General features: G+C 41.0%; 1 protein-coding gene across 1 annotated transcript; it reads left to right on the top strand.

Annotated features, from left to right (window-relative positions):
- The first annotated feature begins 225 nt into the window (after positions 1–225).
- TSEN2 (tRNA splicing endonuclease subunit 2) lies at positions 226–10086 on the top strand. The gene is made up of 12 exons (XM_084269680.1): positions 226–278; positions 1155–1350; positions 2036–2117; positions 2822–2858; positions 4525–5047; positions 5167–5244; positions 5789–5839; positions 6269–6407; positions 7797–7833; positions 8482–8593; positions 9184–9273; positions 9734–10086. Exons 2-12 carry the CDS (start codon positions 1177–1179, stop codon positions 9791–9793), a joined length of 1383 nt encoding a protein of 460 aa, XP_084125806.1. The 5' UTR covers positions 226–278; positions 1155–1176; the 3' UTR covers positions 9794–10086.
- Positions 10087–11812: the final 1726 nt, after the last annotated feature.

Genomic DNA, 11812 nt, shown 5'->3' with positions numbered 1-11812 from the left:
CGCGTCTTTCCCCGGAGGCTCGGCTCATCTCCCCACACACTATCGGGCCGCCTCCGCCTGTATCTCGGGGCGAGGCGCCACGTCCCCCCAACACCAAAACCCCTCACCCGACCCTATCTGCCTCACGAGCCCCTCACGGCGCTGAGGAAACGCCGGAAAGAGGGCGGGGCCTGCCGCGCGCTGGCCCCGTGCGCACGCGCGGTCGCCCGCTCAGAGCGCGGGGCGGGATTTTTTGGCGCTCTCTGTTGGCGCGCGGCCTCCTCGTGCGGCGGTGAGGGGTGCGTGAGGCGCGCGGTCGTGACGGCGATGGGCGAGAGGCCCTGCCCGCCCTGTGGCCGCCCGGTAGCCGCGGCGGGCCGCTTCCCGCAGGGCTGCTCCGATCCTCGCCCCAGGCGGGGGCTGCGGGCGCCGGGGCAGGGCCTTGCGTGGGTGGCCGCCCAGGCCTGCGGCGCTGCTCGGCCGACCCCGGCCCTAGCCCTGTCCCCGGAGGCGGTCATCGTCCTCCTTCCGCGGCCGCAGCGTTGCGCAGGGGTCCGGGCGGGCGGAGCTGCGCGTTGCGATTTTCCTGGCGGGAAGAGGCCCGGCCCTGTGTAGAGGCGGCCCCTGCGCCGGGGCGCCGGCAGGACTTGTCCCCCCTCTGCCGGTCGGCGGGGCTGTAGCGGCTGCGCGGAGCCCCCTCCGCGTCGGCTCTGCCTGGCGGGTAACCTTCCCGGTTACCTATCGCTGGCGTCTCCAAAGAGCCTCGGGAGGAAGCGCTTCCCGGTTGCAGCTGCTGCTTCTACCGTGTATTCCGTGATGCGTTAAAACAGCTTATATGTAGGCACCGGTGTGCCGTGGTTTGTGTGACTCCGCTCATCCCTCTGCTCTGCTCTTGAAACGTTTTCAGCACTTGCCTTTCATCTGAAGTTTACGCTATAAACTCTTGGCTGGGAACTACCCCTACCCTGGTCTGCAGGGGGTACTGCAATGCCCAGGAGAAGAAGATTAACAGATCACAGTAGCAAATTACACCTGTCTGGCATCATAGTTAAGAGTTAAACTTGGGTTATGCTGTAGGATTTATTGCAGATTTGCTTTTGGGAATGTAGCCGAAGTGTGTAAAAACGGGTGAACTTTAACTCGTTATCAGTGTATGTTTTGTTTCCACTATTTAGGCAGGAACATTAATACTAGGAAATGGCAGAAGCAGTTTTTCATCCCCCAAGAAGGAAAAGAAGAGTTTTTGAGTCGTATGAGTCTCCCTTTCCTGTGGACGTGGGTGGGAAGGATTTCAGAATATGTCAGGCTGAAATCATTAACAACAATGTTATTGTGAGGAACCCTGAAGACATTGAGCAGCTTTATAACAAGGTGGTGTACCCTGTTTGCACAGTATTTTTAGTGTTTCAAACATAGGTGAAGCATAATACTTTTTAAAATCTGCCTGCATTTATGCATTCTTTCTGCTTTTGCCTCTGGTAGTTCTCCACATCTCCCTCATCTCCTGAAATCGGTATGAAACATGTATTCTGTATCAAATATGAGAGGTATTTCATTCTTATCCCAGCAAATGAATTTTGGAATGAAGTGAAATTGTGAACTAAGAAACAGCTGTAAACACCTTATACTTTTTATTTCTCCTTTGAATATTTTATGCAACCTTGCAAAAGCATTTTCTTGTTTTTATAGCTCAGGAGATTGTAATATTAATGTTTTACAAATGTTTGTAGAATTCTTGTAGCTTCAGTGCGATTTCTTCCTGAGTAAAACAAGCTACATTGAGCCTCTTATGCTCGAGTACCATTTCCTCCCCATTCCTACCCATCTCTTTTTTTTCTCTGTTATGTGTTGTCACAGCATTAATATGCAGGTGTTTTCTTCTGCATCTGCTTGGAGATGCTGACTGATAAATATTTAGAATTGAGGAAAAAGACCCAACACCTTCCACCAGTTAAATCTTTTGAGTGCAGGTGGTCAAAACATTGAACTAGTTTTATTAGAAAAGAAGTTTGGTTTTGTCTGATGACATAATAAGGATTTTTCCTTTTCTTCAAAGGGCTATTTTGGAAAAGGTATCCTTTCAAGAAGTCGACCAGAGTACAGCATTTCAGACCCTTCACTGGTTACTAAGTGGCAAGGTAAATTGTGTCAGTTTGTACTTCCATAGCTGTCCTAATAGTGCTCTTCACAGCAGTCATTGAAATTACATGTTTATCAGTTACACGCAGAAGAATAATATCTCTATTTTATCAGATCAGGGATCTCACTCCCCCATGCCTTGTCTCTGATGATGGCCAGTACCAGATGCCTAAGAAAAATACAAGAACAGGAAACATGTTGATACCTCCTCAGTCCCTTTTAGCCTTTACTGGATTGTTGCTTAGGAAGCGAAGGTGTCATTTTGGACTTTTCTTCCTGCAACTGTCAATTTTTTCTTGGGTTTAATCTGTAGATTTTAGTGTCCATTAAGGAAGGATATGTAAAATTTTTCATTTGGTTATGGCCTGTTACATCTGGTCTGGTCATGATTATGGTTCTTTACAGAAAGACTGTCATTCTTTATTCATCCTTTCCATGACAATTAAGTCTCAATAGACATCACTAGATTTTATCATATCTTTTTTATGGGCTGGGAAAAATTGAGGATTTAGTTGCTGCTCTTGTGCAGGCTGTTACCTCTGCACCTCTTTAATTCTGCTGCGTCTCTGAGTGCAGATGGGACCAAAATGGCATAGTGTAATGAAAACAGGGCTAATTGCTAGGCTGCAGATTACCTCAATGATCAAAATTACATTAAAACATTTTTATATTGATGAAGAAATGTATATTTTTCTTTATACAGGTGGTAACATAAACATGCCTATAATTACATCCAGAAAGTAAGTTAATTTACATGAACTTATTCTTGGGGTTTTTATGAAACATTATTTTGTATTTTTTTTTACTGTTTTTCAATGCTGATGACTTGCTTCTATTTCTTCTGTTTAGTTCATAAATCACACTAGAAAAACTAGAAATTGAGTAGGTGATGTTATATTCAGCGTGTTTTTCATGTAAGCTTGCAGGTGTTAATCGCTGAATAAAAGCCAAGATGGAGTGCATGCTTAGGGGTGTGGGTAATTAATTCATAATAATATCAAGCATAATAAACTTGTTTCTCAGCTGAGCAGGAGAAAGAAAAGTTTCTGGGGCAGACAGTTTAAAATAACTCTCCCATTTCAATAGTATAATGTGGGCTGAGGCAGCTCTTGAAATTACATATGTATGTATTACATAAAGGGTTTATATTTTTCCCTATAATCATAGAATCTCACAAATTGGAAGAGACCCATAAGGGTCATCAAGTCTCAACTTCTGCCATAGTCTCCATTAATGTTTCTAGCTAGTACATTTAGCAAAACAGAATGTTGGATCACATTTATTTTGTTCCACTGAAATAGTGTGTGAACTAACTGTAAGAGTGTGCAAGGTAGTTGTTGTGATTTAATCCTATAGCTCTAAAAATGTATTTAAATTTAAAAGCTACACTCCTCCAGTCCTCAACTTTAGATGACCCAAACAGCTTGTCTTACAAACTACTACTACAGTTCCTACATCTAGCAGAAACACCTGCAGCACTGAATTATATAGTTTTACCTTGAGACTTCAAGGGGACTTAGATTTTGTGTTGACAGATAACATTGGCATTTGATTGTCTCTTTAGTTCTTCATCACTTGGTCAGTAGTTGCTGTGTGAGGATTTTATTTTGGGAAATAAAGAATATGAGAGTTGCTCAAGTTTGAGTAAGGATAGCAGCAATCAGCCTTAACTTTCACAGAATTAATATCTCCAACTGCGTATTGATGATATCTCCTGAGGAGAAATAATTGAAGGATCACCGAAACTCTGTTGTAATTAAAAAAATATTTACAGCTTTCAGCTACTAACCAGATCATTGTTATTTCTCAGGGATGTGTGGGTTTTGGTTAAGAGTGAAGGTTGCTTCTGCTTAAGACTCTTTCGCTGGTGTTTTTGCTATGCCATTGCTGTTCCAAAGATAGAAGAGAGTTTTTAAAGCTGCTGTTCTCAGTAGTTAGCTGTGTGATAGATGAAGTGTGTGAGAGCTCTATATGCAAAATCTTCTTGTATATTTGAATCATGCAAGCTCTGACAGAGAGATGTTTTGGCAGGGAATTCAGGCTTAAGGCATCACTGGGAGAAGGAAGCTTTTACCTGGTGAAGTCCTTGCTTCTTGAAACTGTATAGCAGTACTCCTTGCACAACATTCAGTAATGGTGTTTGTTTCCAGAGAAATTTAAAGGGCAGAACAAGGCCAAAAAATGTAGAAGAATCTTGATGTTCAGTGATGTTTTCAGCAGCTTCCTGCAGACTGGGCTCCCATGACATCATGTGTGTTGTATTTTGCACAGCAGTTACTGGGGGGTGGTGGGCAGGTGGGGTCAGATTTGTTTTGTGAGTGGTGCTGAATCTTTTTTTTTTTTGAGATGCTTTGTTAAATAAAGGATGTATCCCAGAACTTCTCATTTACTTTACTTGTTTACTAGGTACCAGTATCGTGTCCAGTGGGCTAAAAGTGTTTTGCGAGAGCAAGGATTTGATGAGCGCTCAGTTGCCAGAATTCTTGAAAATTACACTAAGCCTCTTGAGCTGCCGCTTTTGGAAGAAAACAGGGCTGAAAAGAACAGTAACAGCTGCAACAGAACGGGCCCAAGTACAGAAAATACAGAACTTTCCAGTCAGTCTTCTACAGATACTGGGAATGTAGAAGCCCAAAGCCCCGAGAATCAGAAAGAAGGCCACAAGAAGGCCTGTTTGGAAGGAGATCCAGCATTTGATCCTGTGGCCGTATGTGGCTCTAAGGAACAGGAAGAAGGTGACTTGAAAGAAGTAGCTGAAGTGTCTTGCCCGCAGCATGGTTTTCTCGTGCACTGTGGCTGCAAGGAGAGCACTGAGCAAAGATCCGGTGAGACGGGCAAGTCAAGAGAGTGTGCTCCAGAATATGTATTGGTGCAAGAGGAAGAAGGGAGCTTATGTCCTGAAGATGACTCTTCTCATGCACAAGAAAATGTAAGGATAAAGAGTATCCTTATGTTCTAGAAAAATTCTATTTTCGCTGCTATTTTCAAAACTCTGTATTTTTTACAGTTTAAAGTTTAATAATGCAGTGTGGGGCTTTTTTCTTGTAGGTTGTCAAGAAGGAAAAATTAGTATGCAGAAGAAATCCATTTAGGATTTTTGAATATTTACAACTCAGCTTGGAAGAGGTATTTTTCAAATACAGTACAAGTTCGTTGAGTTTTACTTTAAAAAGTAAAATTGACTACCTGTTTCTGAAGTACAGGCTCCTCCTTTGTCTCCTAAATATTTGGATTGTCCTAGTCATTAAGAGTACTTTTAATAACCTGCAATAATTATATGGTTAAAAAAATGCAGGGTGAAATCCCATTTGATTTATATGAATTATCTCACTGACAAAGAGACCAGGGATAGAATTTAAATATAGAAATACCAGGAATATAACATGTATTTAAATCCTGCTTCTATTGGGCTGCTGTAAATGTATTCCTGTGTGTTGGTTTTAACACAGTGCTTGTGGGATTCTATAGCACATGCATAGATTTTTTTTTTTTTGTAGTGCTGTGTGTTGAAATACAAAAGTCGCGAAGACAAATCTCAAAGGAAACTTTCAGGCAACTTGTTTGTCTTGACATTAGGATTCTTGTATAAAATTAATTTGCCCAGTGTTCTTGCATGGAACAAACTACAGATAGAGTTTATCAGTTAAAATGATTCTGTTTCTTTTCTCAGGCATTTTTCTTGGTGTATGCTCTGGGATGTTTAAGTATTTATTATGGTGAGGTAAGAGATTGGTTTAATTTTGGATTACTGGGGATATGATTAATTTGGATATGTTTCAGTCTGAAATTTTTACCGACTGTGGCAGTATTTTATAGTTAATTCTGAAGGAAGAAATACCAAACAGAGTAATTAGGGATTTTTTTACTACAAGTATTGATATTTTTAAATGAAATTTATATTTATCAAGGCAAATGTAGCTAAGCAGTTTTTCTGTAGACAAAGGTTTTTGTTGTAACTTAGGAAAAATGGGAAAAATAAGCATGTGAAGAACAATGTGGTGAATACTTTCCTGGAAAAGGGGAATTCCATATTTTATTGCCTGAAGTTCACGCTCTTCACAGAGGACTTGGTATTTGGCTGTTATGCTCTACTACACACAGTGTTCTGTAATGTTATAGTCACATTAATGCCTTAGGTTGTGATTTTTAGGAGCCCCTGACTATTCTGAAGCTATGGGAATTTTTCAACGATGTGAAGCCCAACTTCAAAACTACCTACATGGCGTATCACTACTTCCGCAGTAAGGGCTGGGTGCCCAAAGTCGGACTCAAGTATGGAACTGATCTCTGTGAGTAGCTTCCTTACATGAATGATACAAAAATGATTCTATTTTTTATTCTCATTTAATGGAAGATGGACTTACTGCTAAGACTGTTTCTCTGTACGTTTTTGGTGAGGGAGGGAGAGTTGTAGGGAGGAAGGGGAAGAGACTTGTTTATTAATGGTATGGGTTTTAATCCTGCAGGAATAATCAGTAATGTCCATACATCCTTTGCTGAATAGCTCAGACACGGCCTTCAGCTCATGTTTACATTGAAAGTACAGTAATGTATGTTGTTACAGGAAAATGTGTGTAAAGGGAGATACTTTTTAGTGCATGCATACAAACCAGCAGATGTTTTATTACTGCTGAAGCAGGTTTATAATTTGGGGGGTTGTGTTTTTGAGGGTGTCAAGGTTGTGCTGAGCTTTTAGACCAGTGTGTAGGTTTGCCTGAATTCAGCATCACTGTTCTTAGTACCCTGGGCTACAGATGGGGTTTTACTATTGATCATCTGATCTATATGTGAAATTGGTATTAGTTTGTTCACAACTCATTTGTGCTCTGGCCTTAATTTGTTGTTAAGTATATCATTGCCTTTGGATTTGTGTCAGGCAATGGAAGTGGGTTAGTTAAGGTGAGCAGGAGTTCTGCCTGTACTCCTGAGCTCCTCTACCTTCTTGGTTCTGGCAATGCCTTCTTAGAATTTATATTACTACAAGTGCTTGCAGTGGATAATTTGCAAGTTGTGGTTGTCACTGGAATGAAGTGCTGCTTGTTTTCTTCCTGATAAGGTCTGTGCTAGGCAGCTGTGTAAGAGAACCTGTGCTAGTTAAAGACAGCCCTCTCCTACAAGCTCATGACAAAGGGTAGAGAGAAAACATAACCATTTAGCTCAGTTAAAGCTGCAATGAGTCTTGTGTACTCTTGAAAAAGAGAAGGAATGTTTAGTGCACCTGGTGGGCAGTGTGTAAGAACTTGTGCCCTTTGCCTCTCCTAAACTGTGTGGAAAATGCTTGCCTGTAACAGAAACTCAATGGCTTATTGTGATCCTTTATTTGCACTCCAGTCACTCAACTTCTGTTGCAAATACAGTGTTACAAGCATGAGTCTGTTGCAGAAAAATTCCATCCTAAACTTCTTCCCCCAGCAATTGCTGACTGTCCTTTGACTCTTCTACTTTATCCTTTACCTGCCACTGCCCTGCCCTGCATCACCCTGATGGCTTTTTTGTCTCTTTCCTCACTCTCCACTTGCTGGGACAACTTAATTCTGAGCAGAATTCTAAAGTATTGGGAGTTTTGCCTTGTATAACTAAACCCCTACAAAACATTTGAAAATATCTGTGGTCCCAGGTATTAAACCCAGAGGGGAAGGAACTCTGCGATGATCTAAGGTGTTTCTCTTTCCTTTCAGTGCTGTATCGAAAAGGGCCGCCCTTCTATCATGCAAGGTTTGAAGCTTGTGTTTCTGTCTAACTTCTCATTAATTATTAATTTTTTAATTAATCTTATTAATTTTTTCTCTCACAAATTCAGCATCTTCACTGGTTAAGTACATACTCTTCACACAAAATACTTTGCCAGATGCATTCACATTGGGAATGCAAAAGTCCTTTTAGCAGAGGTACCAAATAACACAATTTGATTGAATTCATGTAACAGTAGTAAGACTTTAAAAGTTTCAGTGAGCATATTTAGCACTCATATGATGAATGCACTCAGGAAAGTAATGTGATTAATGTGATTTAGTAATACAAACTTTTAAATATAAATGCCATGCATAATTTAACTTGGGAGAGAAAACTTCTAAGGGATGATTATTATCTTTATTCATTAGCTAGTCAAGTTAAACTCCTAAATAATCTGATTATAAATGTCAAATTTGCATTCATAAGAGAATGCTACCAGTCAGTAGAAGGGTGAGGGGGGAAAGTGCCAGTAAGCATATTCCCAACTTAATTTTTTCCTCCTCTCTGCCCAGTAGAAAGACTTAAGTTTCATGACTTGCTTACTCTGCATGATGGCAAACTGGTTAACACCAATTTTAGGCTGTAATTCTTAGGTTTTGTTTTCTTTCTATGAATTGCTTGGTTTTCCAGTTACTCTGTCCTTGCTGAATTAGTTGATGACAATTTTGAAGGTTCTCTTCGCAGACCACTCAGCTGGAAGTCCTTGTCTGGGTTGAACAGAACAACTGTTAATGCTTCTAAGGTAAGGTGCTAGTTTTAAACTAGCTTTAAAAATATAAATGTGCAGCCAAAGAAGGGGGTATTGGAGTAGGACTGGAAAGAGATTCCTTCTAGTCTGGTGAAGAACATATTGAGTTGCTAGTAGGTAAACAAGAGTCTCCTTTGTCAATATCTGGATGAATTCTGGAAAGAATTTTATGGAAATAAATTTATGAAAGTTCTGTTACCTGTAGGAACATTAAAAATTGTGTGAGGAGCAGAAGACAGACCCCAGGGACATGTCTATCTTGCTTGACACTTCGGTCTTTAAATCCCTCTCCATCTATCATTTAAAACCAGTGAAAATGGAAGATTCCAAAAGGTTTTCTCTGTGGTAAAGCTTCAGACATAGCGCTTCCATAGTCACAACTATGCTGCTCAGGTGTTGTGATATAATTCTAGTTTATCTTACAGGAGTACTATGCTTTGATAAAATGAGATAAACAGCTTTCCCAACTTGCTTTGCAAAAGACATCTTGTAGGAAACTTGATATCTGCATTGCTAATAAATCTAAAGCTTGTATAGAAAGAAATCAGTTGAAACTCATGTATTTGTGTTTTGTTTACCAACAGGAACTTATGTTATGCTATTTGATTAGACCATCTGACATGACTGAAAAAGAGATGTCAACACCAGAATGTATGAGAAGAATTAAGGTCCAAGTGAGTAATTACTTCTCTGCCTATATAGCTTTGCTGAGGGGCAGCTGGGCATCTCCCTGCAAGACCCCCTCTCCTTGAACTGCTGCTTGCTCTTTAGCATGCTTTGGGTTTTGCATGTGTGGCCACAGTAAAAGAAACTAGATTCCCCTGCGCCCCAAGGCATGAGGAGTGCATCACCAGCTGCTTACAGACATAGGATCTTATAAGTTTTAATGTTGCTGCTACAGTGAACGTAAACATTTGCATGGGGAAACAGGGATACCTATGGAGACTGTAAGGTTAGGTTGTATTTAAAAATGGAGAAAAATGTGTGATAGACCAGGAATAGATGTACTCATCTACCAGAATTTCTCAGTGGATCCATAATATACGTTGATTTGCTGATGGCTTCATCCCCACCCCTCTCTGCCTGTAGCTTTCCCCCCAGCCCTTCCTTAATAGCTGCTGGTTTTTATTTCAGGAACTGATTGTATCTCGTTGGGTTTCTTCCCGTGAGCGCAGTGAGCAAGATGAGCTTTAACTGACTCCATAGGAAGAACCTTTTTTTTCCAAACCGTGTCATCTTGTTTTTTACCTCATCTTCTCATGATGAGCTGTTGCCTCAGAACAGTTTCTATTAACATACTGAGTTGATACGTATAAATGCTATTTAAAATTAAGTGTCCTGTTTACTGGTGAGAATGTTGAATTGCAAAACATAACTAACTATAATACTGCATATTGGGGGGAATAAAGCTGTGTCCCAACTCAAAATACTTGTTTCTCTAAACTTAGAAATGTGTCTCTTTGGTGGTGAGGCTGCTGTGTTTAGTAAGGGTCCTGGCAGATCCAGGCATTAGTGCTAAATTGGCACTACAGCCTGCAGAGCCACTGAAGTCCAAAACGTGAATGTCAGCCTGAAAGCTGAAGCAGTGAGGGATCGAAGAGTTTTTCTAGGAATACCTCACAGATTCAGAAATGAGGACTTAAAACTTGATGGTCTTCAAGTTTGCTTCTGGTTTTTAACTAGTTAATACCTAGCAGTAATGATAGCAAGCCAAATAACCTCTTGGGATACCTCGAGTACCATTCTTCTTCAACCAAAACCTGATTTTGTAGCTGTGATGAATTTGCACAAACTTGTATTTGGAAAGGGACTTGGTTGTTGCAATATTGAGTATTGTAACCTGTTGCTGTTAGGTGCCTAGACCCTAGGAATTCAGTGGTGCCAACTAGAAGTGCTTATTTTCACAAGCACTGTTCAAAATCAAGGAACTTTTCCTAGAATGTGCAAGAATTTAAATTAATTCTGGAGTCTGAGCACCTAATAGCAATGTTAGGTTTCATCAGTGGGTTTCTTCCCTCTTTTAACCAGCATTGATTTCACGGTACACTTGTGGCTCTCTGTCCTGTGCTGTCCTGTGTGGTAGAACAGACCGGGAAACAGTGCTGCATTTTGGATATTGTGAGGTGTAGGACAGTGCTGAGCAGTTCTGCCTTGCTATACTAGGTTCCTGCTATTTTCTCACTTTTTTGTGAGATTTCATCATCTAGATTGCAGGTTCCTAAACATGGTGTTTATTAATGCTAAGCCACATTTGGAAAACAAACTAACCAGCCCAGCAGGTATTCAGCTGCCTTTCACGTCAAGCTAGGCTGTTTGTCTCAGCTGTTAAGCACTGCTGCTTTAGATTCAGGCATTTGAATTGTATCTTAGTGCTTGGACAACAGGTTCCTTGCTTCACCACACTATTAAGATTTTATTTTTTCCCCCTGTGTTGTGAGAGATTTGCTGCAGCAGTAAGGAGATGTTATAGTTGGTGACAGGACACTGGGTTTGGATTTTCTTTGTGCTCTTTTCATTCACTGTAACAGGGGGTTGCCTTCTGGTTTCAGGAAGCTTTCCAGGAGCTGGTAAAAATTCTGTCAGCTCTGATCCCACCAAACACAAAACCTTGTTTGCTTAGGCAGTTTAGATTGCAAAGCCAGGTCACAAATGCAGGAAATAATAGGACTTCTCCTGGGAACATGTAAAATGAATGTTAACTGCAATAGCTTTTTCCAAGCCAAACAAGTATGTGTTGTGGTTTATTTCTAGGAACAATGACTGTACTTCAGGTTTCAGTGCTGTATCAAGTAGCTTACATGAGATACCATAGCAGTGATATTTGCCACTGTATTTATATTTACCAACTGAATTGCAGTACTCAAATGAAGTATGGATTCCAATTTGCTCAGAAACAGCCTACCATAGTTTCTTTGTGCAAGCCAAATCCTGGCTGAAGAATCCTGGCTTGCAGCAGGAGTGGGTGGATAGGTCTCAAGCAGCAGCAGAGTTGCATGTTTCAAGCTCATCATCTTTACTGTGTTGTTTTTTTGTTAATATGCTTTTAATACACTGTAACTGAAGAACCTGGAGGGAGGCAAGCACATGAAGTGTGTATGCAGCTACAGTACTGGGGCAGGCTTGATGCAGCCTGTGTGTGCAAAAGTGTAAGCTAAGCAGACAAAAGCCCAGTTGTTTATGATTACTCTCCATCTTTGAGAAAATGGGGCTTGC

The sequence above is a fragment of the Gallinula chloropus genome (genome assembly GCF_964237585.1).
Source record: "Gallinula chloropus genome assembly, chromosome: 12".
Lineage (NCBI taxonomy): Eukaryota > Metazoa > Chordata > Aves > Gruiformes > Rallidae > Gallinula > Gallinula chloropus.
This window is presented reverse-complemented; position numbering and strand designations above follow the sequence as displayed.

Excerpts from the sequence above, each read along its gene's own strand:
- TSEN2 (XM_084269680.1), top strand. The coding sequence starts at position 1,177 with ATGGCAGAAGCAGTTTTTCATCCCCCAAGAAGGAAAAGAAGAGTTTTT. Across the intron at positions 5,245-5,788 it reads TACAACTCAGCTTGGAAGAG|GCATTTTTCTTGGTGTATGC; the intron begins GTATTTTTCAAA and ends TTCTTTTCTCAG. Across the intron at positions 9,274-9,733 it reads TGAGAAGAATTAAGGTCCAA|GAACTGATTGTATCTCGTTG; the intron begins GTGAGTAATTAC and ends TTTTTATTTCAG.